The 17,174-nt window shown below is 46.8% G+C and overlaps 2 protein-coding genes across 3 annotated transcripts; both read right to left on the bottom strand.

Annotated features, from left to right (window-relative positions):
• Window positions 1-2,231: 2,231 nt before the first annotated feature.
• fam161a (FAM161 centrosomal protein A) lies at window positions 2,232-8,986 on the bottom strand. 2 transcript variants are annotated; one of them, XM_077569789.1, is made up of 8 exons: window positions 8,687-8,986; window positions 7,441-7,688; window positions 6,134-6,647; window positions 4,751-5,400; window positions 3,835-4,008; window positions 3,673-3,772; window positions 3,390-3,505; window positions 2,232-3,189 (listed from the first exon to the last, which is right to left on the bottom strand). In XM_077569789.1, exons 1-8 carry the CDS (start codon window positions 8,852-8,854, stop codon window positions 2,961-2,963), a joined length of 2,199 nt encoding a protein of 732 aa, XP_077425915.1. In that variant the 5' UTR covers window positions 8,855-8,986; the 3' UTR covers window positions 2,232-2,960. The 2 variants fall into 2 exon arrangements, with proteins under 2 accessions (XP_077425915.1, XP_077425916.1); XM_077569790.1 differs by having other exon boundaries at window positions 3,835-3,990; window positions 8,687-8,984.
• A 935-nt stretch (window positions 8,987-9,921) lies between these two features.
• On the bottom strand, window positions 9,922-17,052 carry cct4 (chaperonin containing TCP1, subunit 4 (delta)). Its single transcript, XM_077569793.1, has 13 exons — window positions 16,738-17,052; window positions 15,733-15,785; window positions 15,569-15,658; window positions 15,360-15,468; window positions 13,703-13,967; window positions 12,948-13,080; window positions 12,737-12,876; window positions 12,398-12,494; window positions 11,425-11,535; window positions 11,220-11,350; window positions 10,300-10,534; window positions 10,113-10,226; window positions 9,922-10,046 (listed from the first exon to the last, which is right to left on the bottom strand). Exons 1-13 carry the CDS (start codon window positions 16,853-16,855, stop codon window positions 10,032-10,034), a joined length of 1,611 nt encoding a protein of 536 aa, XP_077425919.1. The 5' UTR covers window positions 16,856-17,052; the 3' UTR covers window positions 9,922-10,031.
• Window positions 17,053-17,174: the final 122 nt, after the last annotated feature.

The raw sequence follows: 17,174 nt of genomic DNA, 5'->3' as shown, positions 1-17,174 counted from the left end.
TGGCGAGTGTTTTATTCCGAATAGTAAGCGGAAATTTTATTTTGAAACTGCGTCGGGCTTCCTGTCCCGCTCGATGTGTTCTGTACAAGGTTGCCATTTGACGGATGCGGCGTCTGGCAAAACTAGAAAATGGGTCTGTCCTTGCGGCGGCCTCCGGCTGGAGAAATCGCCACCAACACGTTGACCCATCCCGGATTCAGGTGGCGGAGTGGTACCGTCACTTGCCTACGATGCAAATTGGCGCGGGTTCGCTACCCCGCCTGGTACTAAGGTAAGTCGTGTGCGGGCAGTCCTCTCAGTCAGACTTCGGTCCTTGGTCTACGGTTGCAAAATGACAAAACGTGAAATGCAAAAACGTGAACACATCTGCAAACCAAAAAGCACAACCCAAATAAAAAACTCAAAAACAAAAACTAAACAAAAACCAAACACTAAACAAAAAACAAAAACCAAAAACCAAATGAACCAACAGCAAATAAAACAAAACAAAAAACTGCAAACCAAATGAAATAACAATAAACAAACAAACAAAATAAAATCACAAACAAAATAAATGAAACAAAAAACAAAAAAGTGATCACAAATACAAAAAAAATACAAAATCCCCCAAAAACGAAACAAAACAAAAATAAAATGGCAAACACAAATAAATAAATCAAGACAAAAACGAAAACAGCAAAAAGGTAATTGCAAAAACAATTGCAAAACCAAACGCACTAAAAACAAAACCCCGAAACAACATTTTGCTAACAGAAGTGGTGTTTACGTGAGGGGGGGATCCGAGGAATGTGATTGGACGAAAGTACCTCCCTACTAACAGCACAGTTTACGTGTGCTTAAAATATATATAAATAATAGATATGACAGTTTTATAGTAGCGTTAGCGTTTATTTTTGCGAGATAGTTGAAGAAAACAAACGTTGACAAATAAACTAGAAATTGTGATAAAATGGCATTTGTCGACCAGGATGAAGGGCGGAAGCTCAGTGTAGTGGTAAGATTTGCGGCACTTCGACCAGTGTTGATTTTGCGAGTGGGTTCGAGGCTCGTTTTTGGCAAAAAAAATGCTGACACTTAACCCCTGGGCGTTATTTTATTTTGAAATGGCTTGGTCAGAACCAACAAAAAGCCAAAAAAAATGGTCAAATAACGCCCAGGGGGATATGATTTATTTTATTTTAATGTCATAGTTGTACAAAAACAATTCGTAAAACTAAGAGTTGTTTTAAAAAAAATTGTAGGCAAGGTAAATAAAAAGAGAACATTTGGTTGCCCAAAGCGAGGCTCGAACTTCTCGGGAAGCTGTATGGTTTTCTACTACACTGGACTTCCGCTGTCCAGCCATCTTTTAAAAGCTTGACCATCTTATGATTTCTAATACACCTGCCACGTCTCTTCTCTCCAATCATTTTAAGCAATGACATCATTACCAGAGATCAAGCCACCTGTTATGTGATGTTTGGAGCCTGTCACGATGTCCAGAGATCTCTGTTAGATTAAAATCATTTTTGCAAAGGTGTTTTTTCTTACATTAAAGCTGTCTTCAAATTTCGGAACACGCAAAGAGGACAAATAATTTTATTCCTCTTTCAATCTCCACACATGAACGGAGCACCGTGAATCAATCTAGACAGACCTTTTGCTTTTTCAAGAACAACTTAGTTCTTTAAGGGGGGGTCACGCCAGACAAAAGTATGGAATCTCCTCTTTTTTTTTTGCCGTTTCAATAAATGGTTTGAAATTAGGAGAGGAAATGGCGCCCTCTGCTGGGAGATTTATTTTCAGCACGGCAAGGAAAGGCCATCATCTGTTGTTTTTCGCCCCCCGGAAAGATAAAGCGAGGTCACACGTGTTTATCCCATCGAGTCATTACGTTGAGGGCTGCTCTGTAAATAGTTCATGTTTACATCGAAGATGGATTTGATGTTATTCGTCTGCCTTGCCGAGTTGCAGATCCGACTTCAGGAAGACGGTTGAGGAAAACTCGGATTCAGATTGACAACTTCAGACATTTTTTGTCACACAAACACTTCGCTGCCCTACACAAGAAAATGGCCGCCGCGCTCGTCGCCACGCAGCCCGCGAGACACGATCGCGATCCCTGGCAAAAGTCTCGTAATAAGTCTTTACTGTGAAACGCCCCCAACTGTCCCCTCATGGGGCAAAAATACAGCAATAAATTAAAACAGCACTTTTACACTTAATTTGATAACTTCTTTATTTTCTCGGTACTATTAAAACGATTTTTCCACTTGCTGTTGACTGAAGATGACGTCATCTCTGCTGAAGAGGCAGAGAACGACCAATCACGGCACACCTGCAGTTTTCTGGCTTTGGTTCGCCAACTGAGCCATGACGTCATCTTCAGTCGACTGCAAGTGGAACCATGCCCCCCCCCCCCAATCCCTCTATTTCTAATACAAACAAAATATACTCAAAAATGGACTGACCTTCTACTTTCTGTCTTGTTTTAAACAAAGTAAAGGATCTGAGCACTATTTGGGAGTTGTTTTCCACTAAAAGGCCCATTTCTTGACTCCGTTGGGCCAAATGAACCCATAAAGTGGATTGGTTTATTTTTGATCCATCATTAGGAGCAAACTCTTTTTAGAGTGTAACTACAATCCCATTTCAATCATTTTCAAAATGCACATGAAGAAGACAAATCTGAACTTTTTCCTGCTAAAAATGTCTCAATGTGTCAAATGTCCCTTTTTAAAAAAACACACGCACACACATTGTCCTCAGTCACTTCAAATAAAACAAAAAGGTCTCGATGAGATCCGAAGGAGCAGAGTTGAACTTTGAATCATATGTTCCTTAAAAATGCCATTTGGGGGATTCGACACGATCGAATCCCAGCAACATGTCGACGCTGAGATGTTGATTATCGTCGCATGATGCCGAGCGCTTCCTGTCCTACCCGTGACCTCCCGTGACCTCCTTCCCGCCGATGACAACTACGCAAGTTCCTTGTCGTCATGCCGCCTGCCGTCCTCTTTGCCGGCAGGTGAAGCCTCGTGGCTTTCGCCGCCGTCGTGGCTTTCGCCGCCGTCGTGGCTTTCGCCGCCGTCGTGGCTTTCGCCGCCGTCGCCTCTCCCCCCCTCCTCTTCCTCCTCATCCTCATCTCGGTCGTCCAGGAAGTCCTCCCGGTAGTGGACCGGCAACAAGGCGGCGTCCTCTGGCTCGCTGGTCAAAACGAGAGAAGAATGAGAATGAGAATGTCACAAAAACAGTAATATACAAAAAAAAATGGCCTTGAAAATAATTTATGGTGAAAAAAGATATTCAAAGAATCAATTCCTGGTTTTATGAAAGGATATCTCGCTGGAAAAAAAGGAAAATGGATATTGACGATTCATTTTTTCTGACTGCCGCTCAGCAGTTACCGTGTGGCATCGGCGTCCGTGCTCGCCGCTGCCGCCGCGCTGAGGAAGTCCTCGCTCAGGTGGGCTCGCCGCAACGTGTCGGCAAAACGCTTGCGTGCCGCCTGCCGCGCATTCTTCTGTTGAGTCCACAAAGAACATCCTCACATCACAATGACAAGCTACAAAAACACATTCAATAATCGAGTACAGCAATGGAAGCCTTTTTCGTGATGAGGTGTTAGCATGAAGCTATCCGCTGTTTCCAAATCTGCCGACCGACTCTGCGTCTGTGTTTGTCTCGTACCTGCGCAACCTGCTCCAGCAGCAGCGGCCGGCCTTTCACGCGCTCCGCCATCTCCTTCAATTCCTGCTCATATTCCCTCCTGCGCTGGCGCTCTTCTTTCCTGCACAGGGCAACGTTTTTCCCACCATTTCCAGTCGCGCTGCGGCAATCGGCGTCTCGCACCTGAACTCTTGGAGTTTGCTGGCGAGCGGCAGGTGCGGCTCGTTGGCGCTGGCCCGCTTTTGCACCAACTTCTGCAGCGTCTTCTGGCGCTCCTTCCGCCTCTCCGTCCAGCGCGCCTCCTCCTGCTCGGCCCTCCTCCTGCGCTCCAAAGCCTGCCTGCCCGCACAGTCGCACCTTCAAAATGGAACCCGCTTCTCACACTTTGAAAAGAGTTGCCATTTTATATACAATAATAATAAATAAAATATATATAACATAAAATAATAAATTATTATGATATTTTTGGAATTTTATTTTATATAATATAAATATATAAATAAAATAAAATATAAAACATAAATAAATGAAATCAATCATATTTTCTAACTTTTAGGGTGTGTGTGTGAACTTATGAAATCCATCCAGATACTAATTGTTGTTTTTGCGAAGAGTCTCTGATGTTGATGTTTTGAAATTGTGGTTATGTTTATAATGATATTTCTGTCCCTTTTTGTTTTGGACGTTCATTGATTATCCAATTTTGACCCCAAAAGTATTTTTTGGGTTACTACTTTTATTAAATGTCGTTTTTTTTAATTACTTCATTTCATTGATATGATATCATATATTGAATGAATATTAGACACTAATTATTCAATCAAATGAATGAAGCATTTTTTTTTGCAAGCAATGACGTGTTTTCTAAATGATGCGTTTATCGCTAGGGCTTGAAAATAGCAACATTGTGGGGCATCTCCAGCGAAAAGTGGCGCGTCAATCAAATGTACTTACTGGATGGGTTCCTTGGAGGGATCTAGAGGGAAAAGGGGCGGGGCTAGGGGCAGCTGCGTCTCCCGAAGAGGAAACTCAGTCGCTACGGGCGCCGTGGCTGAGGAAGGAGGAAGCGGAAGCGGGTTGTGGGCGGCCGCCGGCGTACCTGACGGCCCGCTGCCGTTGCTTGCTGGCGTCCGTGTCCTTGGCGGGAAGGAGCTCCGAGCTCCCCGACAGCGACGAGCAGAGGCTGGAGTCGGCCGTGCGCGAGCTCCCGGCGCGCGGCCAGCCCAGCGCCGGCGGCTCGCTCCGCCCCTTCTCCGGCCGCGGGGGGATGTGGGCTGTCCTGAGCCGGAAGGGCCGGCACGCCGTGGCGGGCTTCGTCTCTCTGCTCTTCTCCAGACGCTCGTGGAAGCGTTTGTAGGTGGCGTCCAAGTCGGGCACGTCCGCGTTGATGCGCGGGCGGTGGCTGAAGGTCGCGGGCGGCGTTTTGCTTCTCTTGCTCTCCGCCAGGCGTTTGCTGAGCGTGCTGGGGGGCGCGCGGGCGCCGCGCAGCATCTCCTGAGCTCTCATCTGCTTCTTGATGGATCGGAACAGCTGCTCCTCCTTCCTCAGCTCGCCCGACTCCGCCGCCGCGTACACCGACCTGGGGACCGGCTTGGCCTTGAAGAGCTTGGGCGGCTCGGGCGGCGGCTGCGACGGGGACGACTGCGACGGGGACGACTGCGACGGGGACGACTGCGACGGCAGCGACGGCTGCGACGGCAGCGACGGCTGCTCCTTCTTCAGGCGCTCTCGCTCCAGGAAAGTGAAGGGCTTGGTGGAGACATCACAACATCAGTTCCAAAAAAAATACAAAAATGTTACAATTGTCTTCATTTTCAAAGAGGACGAGCGGTGACGACACGGATTGGAAGCCAAGGAGGTTCGAGAGCACTTTTCATACATGACATTTCCCCTCAATGGGAACCAAGAAAGCATGAGCATGAAGAAAGTTTATTTTCTTCAAATTCTTAAAAGATTAAAATTGTTTTGTTTCTGGATTTTCTCAACCAATCCCCTGCGACAATTTTTTTCTCAAAACAAAAACATATTTTTCTCCTTTTCCGAAGACATTTTTCAGGTCAGTTAAAAAACATTGCATATTATTATTATTACAGTATTTAATTAGGGCATTTCACCACCAATCAATAGGCAAACATGATGTGCACATTTGCATATTCACGGATTTGTTTATCTTTCTTTCCTTTTTTTTAATAACTTTGGATTCTCCCTAAAAAATTTCCTCCTGTTATTTTGTCAAATGTTTATTGCAGAATTTTTCAGGTTGGTAAACCCCCCAAAAATAATCATGTAAACAATGAAATGAAAAGTTAAGATCAACAATTGTCGCCATCATCGTGCCTGCGCTTTCTCGCCACCAAATCGCGCCGATCAGCTGTTTATGTGTTTTGTGCAAAAACGTGACTTTTGTTTCCATATGTTAAAAATACAGAAACGCAGATCAAGAATTGCAGCTTGTTAAAAAAAAAGAAAAGCCTGTGACAACCTTAATCTTGACTTGGCACTCTTCCCGCGCGTTCCGGCGGCGTTGGCGCTCTTGCAGGTGCTGGTAAAGCGGCAGGTGCACGTGCGCCGGTACCGGGCTGGCGCGGAACTTGCCGCGGCCTTCCGCCATCTGGTCCAGCTGCCGTCTGAGCTGGGCGTTCTCCAGCTCCACCTCGGCGCGCGTCTTGATGCCGCGCCGCCGCCGCTCCGCCTCCCGCAGCGTCATCCGGAAGGGCTTGGGGACGGTGGCCCCGGGGACGGCGGGCACGCGCTGCCGAGGAGGCCGAGGAGGCCCCAGGCCGGCGCGCTCTCCCGGCAGCGACGCGGACAGGTGGCGCGTTCGGGGCGACAGCTTGAAGTCGCTCCACATGTTCTTGATGAATTCTTTGGGGGAGAAGAGCAGGCCCTTCTCCACCTCGGAACCCGAGTCGTCCGACGAAGACGGGGCCGACGCGCCGGAATTTCGCCGGAGCTCCGCGGCCGAGTGTGACTTCCTGAGACGTCGTGAGCCGCCGCTGGTGTTGAAACGGACAAAAACACGCAAGATGAGTGGCTGGCAACATTGGTCAAGCCGTCCCTAATCAAGTGTCCAGTGAAAAGATGGAAGAGCTGATGACGTCATTTTCAAACTGCAAGGAAAGCAGGGCCCGACCGATTAATCGGACGCCCACGATTGCCCTTCAAACATCAGCCAAAACGTTTTTATTGTTTCCGCCTTTAAAATGGTATCATCGAAGAAACCTGAAGTTTCCGACGCTGTGAAAGTACCCTGAATGCACCATTTCGTTTGCGTTAGCATTAGCAAGTGTGTAGCGTATGTTATTCTTCCGCCAAGCGTCCTTTAAGCTGTTTAATGACACGCCAGTTTGGAGTGAACTGTAAAACCAAACACACGACGCTAAGAATGACATCCAAAGTATATTTAAAGGCAAAACATTCTTCGTTTTTAAAACATCGCTAACCTAGCGCTAATGCTAAAAGCGAAGGGAGGATTGCAATCAAATGCTAGCAGGGAGTTAGCATCGATTCGGGAGTGTTTTTCCTTCAAATGCCGAATATCCACACACAAACTAACCTTGTGGGAACACAAACAAAACCACAGGTAAGACAACACAAATGAATTGTTCAATCGCAACGTTCTTCTGCGTGTAGCCCATGGATGCCTTCAATTCATTGTATACATTAAATATGTATTTTGAAATCATCGGCCTGAAAATATGCACATGGTCGGGCTTCGGTGCTACAATTAATATTAGGGCTACTTTTTTTTTTGCCAATTCCTGTCAACTAACCCGGTACGCGACTAACCCGTGTTGTTGTTGTTGTTGTTGTTGTTGTTGCGTGCTGGGCGTGGCCAAGGCGTGCAGCTGCAGCTTGTGGCGGTACATGCTCTCCAACTCGGCCATGGTGCGCAGGTGAGCCTTTTTCAGCTCCTCCAACTTGCTGTAGTACTCCTCGTTGGAGAAGAAGATGCCGCGCAGGTCCACGCGCGCCCCACACGCGCTCGGCGCCGCCTGGGCCGCGCCCTTCTCGTTGCGCGCGTCCTGGCACGCCACCTGGAGGGGGAAGGCGGAATGAGCTTCAAACAATCAGCTCGCCCGTCAGCGCAATCTTGATGATCTCAATTTCCCCCTCCGATTACTGTTTATCAACCAGTGATTGGTGGTTATTTTGTACGTCGTATTCGTATAGTGAATGAAAAAAGTGGCCACTGATGTTGTACTATGTGTTACCGGTTCAAGTCATTGTTTTTTTTTGGGTGCAAATGTCTTCTTTCATGAAGGACTGCAGAAATCTGCAAACAATCACTATTAATACACTGAAATCAGAGGATTTGGAAAATTTTAAATGAAAAAATGGCTCCAAATGATTACCCGATTATTAAAATAGTTGCCGATTAATTTGACACTGGATTACTTGTCGATTAATAGATTCACTTTGACAGCTCTACTTGAAAATGCATATTTGCTCCCTAATCTTCGTGAATGAATGAATGACAATTTATTTCAATCAATCTCTTGTGGGCTGAAATGTGAACTTATTTTCCTTTTTTAGCAGATCAGGCCAACCATTCACAATCAAACAATGACAATTGAATTTTTGGTTGAGCCTTTTTCAAAGATCACAACAGGGCGGATAATTGTTGTTGTTGTTCGGAAGTACGTCTAAGCCTATTAGGGCCCCATCTGGAGGGAGGTCGGCTTAACATGGCGGCGGCCTCCCTCCAGACGGCGAGCGTGCCAGGCGAGGTGAACGAGGATGAGGGATTAGCACCCGCACCCGCGCCACCACAACGCCGTCTAATGTCGCCCACGAATAGACGCGAGGACGACCAATTGCCGTCACGCCAGCGTCGATTGAGCGACGGCCCAAAGCGTCATGAATGAGGCCAATTCGGCCCCACCCGGCTGGCGGACGCCGGCTGACACACTGAGCACATCATTCCCACTTACACACATTTGGAAAAGTGCTGAAAATGTACACTTTGACGTCGTGGGAAGTATATCATTTCAACTAGTGTGAAGTGGCGGGCGGCCATTTTGCTCGACTTTACCTGGTCCTCCTTCTCCCGGTCGGCGTCCCGGTTGTCGGCGTAAGTCGTGACCGAGTGGGGCGTCTGTTTCTCCCGCTCGTAGGAGGCCAGCGGCGCCCTGGTGTGCGGGTCCACCGGCCGCTTAAGGCACGACGTCACCAGCACGTTGTTGCGGTGCGCGTTGGCCATGAGGACACGCAAAACTATTGTGTTTTATTGCCGAAGTTGTGGCTCGCGGTGGGAGAGCTTTGAGCCTGCGCGTGCCACCTGCCGTCGGCGTCCGGCGACAGGAAGCGGTCGTTGCCAGGCAACAGAAGCGGGCCCGTCGTCAAGGAAGTGACGTTAAATCAAAGGCAAAAGGAACAGCAAGCAATTATTTGTCGTACATTTTCAAAAGGCTGACTGAAGTCGACATGGAAACAATAGTGTCGTCGTTTTTAAAGCCATTTATTTGCGAAATTTATGGTATAGTTTTGTTTATGTTCGAAATAAATGAACCGCCTAACTCTTATTTTCATACTTTTTCCAAAGACTATTCGACAGTTGTGAACTTTACATCCACACGCTGACGTGCGTGATTATTATTTTTATTTAGGATGAAGATGAAATCATTGAAAAGATGCTCATCCCGATTCAGTGTTGGGCAAGCTATTCTAAATCAGTCATATAATATTTATGTGCTTGAACAAGTAATTATTACTCCGTGTCAAAAGAAACTTTCCTCTCACCCTCAATCATGGCGTCCTTTCTCCCCAAAATGCGGGAGGGAAAAAAAAGAAGTAAATGTAACATTGCGCAAATGTTAAAAGTCATTTTTGTTACAGTTTTTGCACATTTATAAATTGAAGCAGAAATCATTGTCAATCAAATCGTTCTGAATCGAATCAGACCCAAAAATGGAAATCGAATTGTGAGAGACCATTCCCACCCCTTGTTACAAATAAATGTGTTCCAATTTTCTGTATAAAAGTTTTGAAATGTATGCTGAAGGAAAATATCAACTAAACTGTCAATCTCGTCGACTAAAATTGGATTCAAAGTCAAATACAATCAGAAGACTAAATTAAGACTAAAACAAATTTTAGACCATTTTAAAAGTCAATGAAAAGTTCTGACCGTGACGTGACGACAACATTGTGGCAGTTTTAATATCAGGATATTTCCATAATCGTTACATCCCTCCCCGTTACTGGGTTACAAATTGAGTTACTTTCCACGTTAGACGAAGAAGATGTTCAAACAAATGAAGCCGCGCGTTCAGGCAAACAAATTATTTTATTAACTTCTGCAACCTTTGAAGCGCGTCAGTAACACGGCCGGCGAGTTGGCGCCTCGCCTCGTCTCGTCTCGCAAGCGCCGTCCGTCACTATCGGGTGTTGACCTGCAAACAAAAAGCACAACTTCAAGTACGCCGGCGGCCGACGTCGACGGAGGCGCCGGGACGTACCACGTCGTCAATCTTGAGGATGCTGCGGACCGTCTCGGTGGCCAACGTGAGCGCGCTGACGGACACCAGCAGGGGTTGCACCACCAGCTCCTCCAGGATGTTGGAGATCCCGCCCTGACGGAAGCACGGCCGGCCGGCGTCAAACAAACGCAAACGAGACAAAAGCCGAGCGCGCGGCGGCGCTAACCTTGCGCACGTTGATGCCGGCCATCTTGTCTCCCTGGGCGTGGCGGTTGCGCAGTTCGGTGACGGTGCAGATGGGGTTGAGGCCGGCGTTCTCGGCCAGCGTGGACGGGATGACCTCCAGGGCGTCGGCGTACGCCCGCACGCAGTACGCCTCCATGCCGGCCAGCGTGCGCGAGTACTCGGCCAGCCGCACCGCCAGCTCGATCTCGGGGGCGCCGCCGCCGGCGATCAGGGCCCTGCGAAGGCGGCAACGGCCACATTTCAAGCGCGCTTCTTTTCCGGACGGCCCCCCCCGCTTGACATGTGCGAGGGCTCCTCCCGGCCCGGCTGACGGGACAACCGGGCCGGAACAAACGGGAGCGCCTCGACGTTAATGTGCCTCCACTTGTTACGCCCCGGCACGATGGAAATGTGCCGGGGCGCCTTTGAAGGAGGTTCCGGAAGAACGCACACAAAAGCATCAAGCCAACAAGAAAAAAGACTCAACTGCAACTCGTCTTCATTTTATGTCGTTTCTAAATTTGGTCTCCGTTTTAGTCCAGTTTCAATAACGATTGTTAGTTTTGAATCCGTCAACTTCATCCTGTTTTGATTTCGTCCATTTTGAGTCCACTATAAATCGAGCATTTTAGTCCAAGAAAACGATTTTATTCGTCTAGTTTTAGTCAACAGAAAATGTCAACATTTTAGTCTTGTTTTTGTTGTCAGCAGATAATGTTGAAAACAACTTTTGGATGAAAAACTTGCCACACAATGACAGCATACCAACAAGTGGCTACTCTACGGCTCCATGCTAGCAGCTAGTAAGTTAGCCAGAATGAATAATGGTTTTTTAACGGCGATGCTGATTTGGTAACTGAATTTGGATGAAGCGCACACAGCCCCAATCGGACCCCCGTTCGCAAAGGAGCGCGGACCGACCTTTTCTTGACCAGGCACCGGATGACGCAGAGCGCGTCGTGGATGGACCTCTCGGCCTCCTCGATGACCAGCTTGTTGGAACCCCTGACCACGATGCTGACCGTCTTGCCGGGGTTGGCGCAGCCGGTGATCTGAGGACGGCGGGAAGGCGGACTTTGGTGAGACGCGAGCGGAGCGGCCGGCGTTGCGCCGCCCGAGCGCGCACCTTGATGAGCTTGCCCGATCCGTCCAGGTTGACCTCCTCCGCCATCTCAGCGGCGCCGAGCATCTCGGCGGTGAAGTGGTCGATGTGGGCGATGGGCTTGGTGCCGAGGGTCTGAGAAGACGCATTTCAACCAGGAAGCGTTAGGGCGGGAAAGAAAAGTTCACGCGGAAATAAAACATTTTGCATTTACTTGTGGTGCGACGCATCATCACCATCGATCGGCGGTCGGTTCGGATTGGACCAACATCAACACAAGGCTTTCCCGAACTCATGTTCAGTTACTAATTTAGGAGGCCAAGAAATGGCTAATGAATTTCTCCGACGTAAGCGGCTAGCTGTTAGCACGACCTTCGAGTGTCTTGCTGCCGGCCGGCAAGTTTGACAGTTGGTACCTGCAACTTGGCTTACTTGAATTCTTTTTCCGTATTGTGGACCGAGGCTACTTTGCATGTTTAAAGGAAGAGAAGTGCCTTAAATTGCATGTTAAGATCTTTTCATTATTAAGAAAAAAATGTATGTAATGAAACACGTTTGCTCATTAAAAAAGTCAAAATGTCAAACTTAGCCATTTAGATTATATGAAATGAACTAGGGATGCACGATCATATCGTTAATTATCGACCAATTTGACGTCATTCAGATAAACCAGATAATAAAGAAATCGGTCATTAATTGAATGCTAAGCTAATGCTAATAGCCAGGAAATGGCTAATGACCCCTACTGGGGATATCCTGGGGTCATGCTGATGTCATATATCACATGTTAGCTGAGCATGTCAAGCTAACGCTAATAGCCAGGAAGTATATAAAGTAAACTGCCCTTAACTGTACTTGACTGGATTACAACAAAAAGTTGAAGCTACTCAATGAAACTTAGCAGTGTAAACATTCATGTAGCACCAGCGGGAGGCCACCAGAGGGAGCCACTTTGAGAAGCCACATCAGCTTCCAAGGGTTTTGTTTTTGCGCTGACCTTGCAGATGAACTCGATGTCCTCCCTCTCGATCTCCTTCACCACCATAATCTTCATCTTGTTGAGGAAGTGCAGCGCAAGGTCGCTCAGGGCGTCCCTGCGGCATCGCTAACGTTAGCATCCGCGCGCCACAATTAAGCAACTAATTGCTCATCAACTATTAGGATGAGGATTCACCCCCAAAAGATTTGTATTATTATTACAAATACTAAAGGATCAAATATTTGTTTTTAAGAGTTAAACATCTGTAATGCATAATAAAAAAAAAATAAAAAAATAAAAAACGGCCCGAAAATTGCCGCTGGACAAAGTCTCTCAGCGATTTGTGGCGTCTCGCACCTGAGGATGGACTTCTGGATGAGCAGCACGTTGCATCCCGCCTTCTTGATCTGCTTGACCATGTTGAGGATGTACGTGCGCTCCTCGCGCAGCACGCGGTCCATCTGCGCGTAGTCTGACACCACGATCTGGTTGTCCATCTGCCAAAAGAGCCCGTCAGCGCGTTGACCGGCGCCGCCGCTCGCTCGCCGGATCCGGGCGGGAAACTCACGTCCGTTTTGGGCGGAGACAAGCAAAACTGGATCAGGCCGATCTTGGCTTTCTCCACTCGACCCACGCCGACGCTCGCCACCTTCTGGGTCAGCACCAGCCCGTCCACCAGCTCGCAGTCGTCGATGGTGCCCCTGAAACGCACGTTACGATTTGGCACGCGTGCACACTTGGATTTTCCACATCCGGGACGTTGTCACGTTTTTCAAATTCACTTTTAATGTGGACTTTTTTCTTTTCTTTTTTTTTTGTTCAGGAGAGAAAACAAAAATTCCCAAAACTATTTCATTAACGAAATAAAAATCAAAACAAAAATGATTTATTTATTTTTTAAAGGAAAAGCAGTTTGGCTCAAACGATTTGGACATGTTAAAATTAAACAAGGTCTCCAAACGATTCATCGATTGGCAATTGTGCCAATGATACCAAAGCTGCTTCGGGGAAACAAAGTTACAAGCAAAATAATTAGTGACTAAATTAATAATCATAATAATAATAAATTGTATTTAGAGGCACCTTTCTTGGCACACAATGAAAATATATTGCAAATAAAAATAGATGATGGATTAAATGAATCATTATAGAATAAATTGTTTTTGTTAGTTTTTTTAATATCTAGAGAATTTTTCTAGTTCAAGAAAACAACAAAGTATTGTTTGAACTTTGACTTCCCCCATCAACGAGCGAGCAATCGCCGGATGTTTTTGGCCAAAGGTGACTTCCAAACGGTCGCCGTCATTGGCATTGCGGTCTCACCCGAGCTTTTTGATGACTTTGATGTCCTGCAGGTCGACGCCGGTGGCGGTGGCGGGGTCGATGACGCGCATGACGGCGTCCACGCTCATGGGCGCCAGCAGGCTGGAATACTGCGATACCACCTTTGAGCACAGCGAGGTGGTGGCGCTGTTGAGCAGCGTCTCGCGGTCGCTCAGCTCCACCGGACGGCTCATGGCCGCCAGCACCTCCGCGCCTTTGTCCACCGCCTTCTGGAACGACTCCGAGATGATGGTGGGATGGATGCCTGCGGGACGCCAGCCGACAATAATGAGTGATATGCCGATATAGCTTTTCTCAAGGCGGATACTGATTATTTGTCGTCAAGCAGGACGACAACCCGTATTTCAAGTGGATATTCATTTGTAGTAAAAGAGGAAAGATTAGGGATGACAAAAATTGCAGGGAGCTTCCAGCGTCATCTGCATGTGTTAAGAAGCTAAATTTAAAAGTAAATAGTTTTCTACTGTAAATAAAGTTCTTCCCCCAAATTTTTTTCACGGGAGTTTCCAGTGGCCTCATGTTTTTATAACGTAGAAATTGAAATAGATGCATAAAAGAAAAGTTCCTGCATGTCACTGAGCGACAAACGCTTGCGAATGGAACTCATTTGGGGATTTCGTCGGGGTTCGAAAAAGCTTTCAAAAGATTTGGGCAGACGGTGAAAAATGGTCTGAATATGTTGAAAATGTATTTGTGACAAGTAAAAGCTTGTCTGTGAACATCTTACAATTCCTGACAAAAACCCAAAATTCAGTGAAATAGATTTTTTAAAAGGCCGATGTTGATATTTGTCAAAATGTAAATATCGGCACTGATAATCGGGCCGGTCGATAACGGCTCAATCCCGAGCAATATTATTTTGGAAAAAGAAAATTGAATAATCTGACATTGAGTAAGCCCTCCTGAGCAGTAGGTGGCGCTAACTCTTTATACAGACGCTCCCCTACTTACGAACATTCGAGTTACGAACAACGGTACATACCAACATGTCTGCGCGTACAGTATGTGGAAAAATGTTCGGTAAATTCGATTTTGTATGCGCGCCTTTTTCCGAGTAGTGCTTCTTTGCGCCGCTAATACCGCCGCTTGGCGCTGTGAGAGCTCATTGGAGGCTCAGCAACGTGGCGAGGAGGAAGAGGAAGAAAACGCCGGTCCCCGTGAAGGAGGAAGTAACTTTTAAAGCCGATTCCAGCGACGACGAAGAATCTCTCATGATATAAAATCCTCCTCTTCCATCATCTCCTTAAGCATCGAGTACATCTTCCAAAAGTAAGTTCAACTTCATTTTATTGATCTTATTACATACATGTACATACTGCGTGTGTCTCTCGCTCTCTCTCTCTAACATACGTAGTACAGTACAAGCACTGTACGTATTCTCTTTAAACATAAATTCTAATACAAAATATAGCACTGAAGCAACTTACGAACGAATTCACCTTACGAACGATCGCTCGGAACGTAACGCGTTCATAAGTAGGGGAGCGCCTGTATTTGTTTTTGGGGATGTCGTTTTTAAATGCTATTCTATGATATCGGTTTTTATCTGTACTTTTAATCATGTATTTATTAGTAATGTTGGCAGTTAGTGACGAGCTAATATGAGAAGCGTCTGCAATTACAAAACGTCTCTTACCTTTCTGGAGCAGTTTGGAGCACGCGTCCAAGAGGGCGCCGGCGATCACCACCACCGACGTGGTGCCGTCGCCCGCCTCGATGTCCTGAGCTTTGGACAGCTCCACCAGCTGCAACGCACGCACACACCGCGCACGGTCAGCCATGACACGCGTGTGGAGACGCACGGCGCCAGGGAGGGGCGGAATGTGGCGTGTGGACGCAACGTACCATCTTGGCGGCGGGGTGCAGCACCTGCATCTGCTTCAAGATGGTGGCCCCGTCGTTGGTGATGGTCACGTCGCCTTTCTCATCTTGGATCTGAAAGCGACAACGCCGAGTTAGCGACGGCGCCGAGTCAGCGACTCAAGAGTGGGCGCCGTGCCTTCACTCACCATCTTGTCCATTCCTTTGGGGCCCAAACTGGTTCTGATGGCGTCGGCCACGGCTGTCAATCAAGTGTCAGAGCAATCAGCAACATGATTCATTATTAAGCAGAGCGACACTCGGGTGCGAAATGGCCAAGAGGACTGAATCCCGCCTTTTGTCGTCAATCACTAGGCCACGCCCCTTCCAGCCACGCCCACACAAAAGTGTCTGACTTTACGCCATTTCTATTATTATTATCTAGTACGGAAGAAGAAAAAGTTTGGCAGGATTCTGACTTTATTCGGAGATTAAAGACAGAATCCTGCCATTTTTTTTCTTCTCTTCACTGGCCCGAATCATCTTCTGTACTTTTATTTCAAGGAAAACAAACGGCGTATTTTTTATTGCGTTGGCCTGTGACTATCTTATCGTAGTCAAATGACATTTCATCACATTTTCAAATCGAAATAATCCTCACAAATCAAATGACACGCATCCAAAGTTCAAACCTTTTCAATGAGCAGACAGCTTCCCTTTACCGAGTTAATGCTGCATTCAGTCTTCCCACTTTCCTCTTGTCCTTGAATGCAGCATCACCGCCATTTTCATTTGCACGCAATTGTGTCGTAAGCTTGGAATTGTTAATTACGCTTCATAAAGACAGTTTTGTTTATTTTGGAGCTGTGACGTAGGAATATTTATTTTTAATTAAAAAACAACAACATTTAACAATAAATTGAGATTTGGAGATGCGGGACGGCATTAATGTTGTTCCAATTCCTTTCAATGAGGAAAAATGCAATGATCAATCAGTATGACGTCATGAATGAAAAATCGGCGTCCGAACTGGAGCGCATCCGAGAAGACATTAAAAGACAGCTAGTAATTTATTCCGATTTTTTTTTCTTTTTTTGCGAACGTGAATTGAATGCTGCCTGGACAGGACACGTAACGGTCTCTGCGGCGTTTTGGCCAATTCCTCTCCGAATCGATGAACAATTTTCAACACTTTGTGGCTTTGTTTTAACTACCTTTGGCGGCAGAGATGTTGCTGAAGCGGATCTGAGCCGGCTTGTCACGGTCCACATACGCCCCTCCTTTGTTTTTGCCTAGGTTTGAAAACTTCGGTGCAGCCATCGCTTCGGGCATCGCGACTTGATACTTGATGGAAGATGTCGGGGGGGACCTTCACAATAGGACCGATGTGTCCCGGAGATTAAATGTCGAGCCTTGACTCGCGATGGCGGCGGATTTTCAAACGTCCACCCGGAGCAGTTCAGAAGCTTCCAGAGCCGCTAGGAGGAGCAGAGAAGAGGGCGCGCTAAGATGACGTCAACAGACAGCACTTGCTGAACACCGAAACAACAGATAGTGAACAGAAAAAAATAAAACTAATACAATAGATAAAGAAAACTAATGGCGAGAAATTACCTCACGCGACGTTCAAAATGAGAAGGAAATGAAACAA

This window comes from Vanacampus margaritifer, chromosome 7, assembly GCF_051991255.1.
Source record: "Vanacampus margaritifer isolate UIUO_Vmar chromosome 7, RoL_Vmar_1.0, whole genome shotgun sequence".
In the NCBI taxonomy this organism is placed as follows: Eukaryota; Metazoa; Chordata; class Actinopteri; order Syngnathiformes; family Syngnathidae; genus Vanacampus; species Vanacampus margaritifer.
Note: the sequence above shows the minus strand (reverse complement) of the source record. Positions and strands in the feature narration are given on the sequence as shown.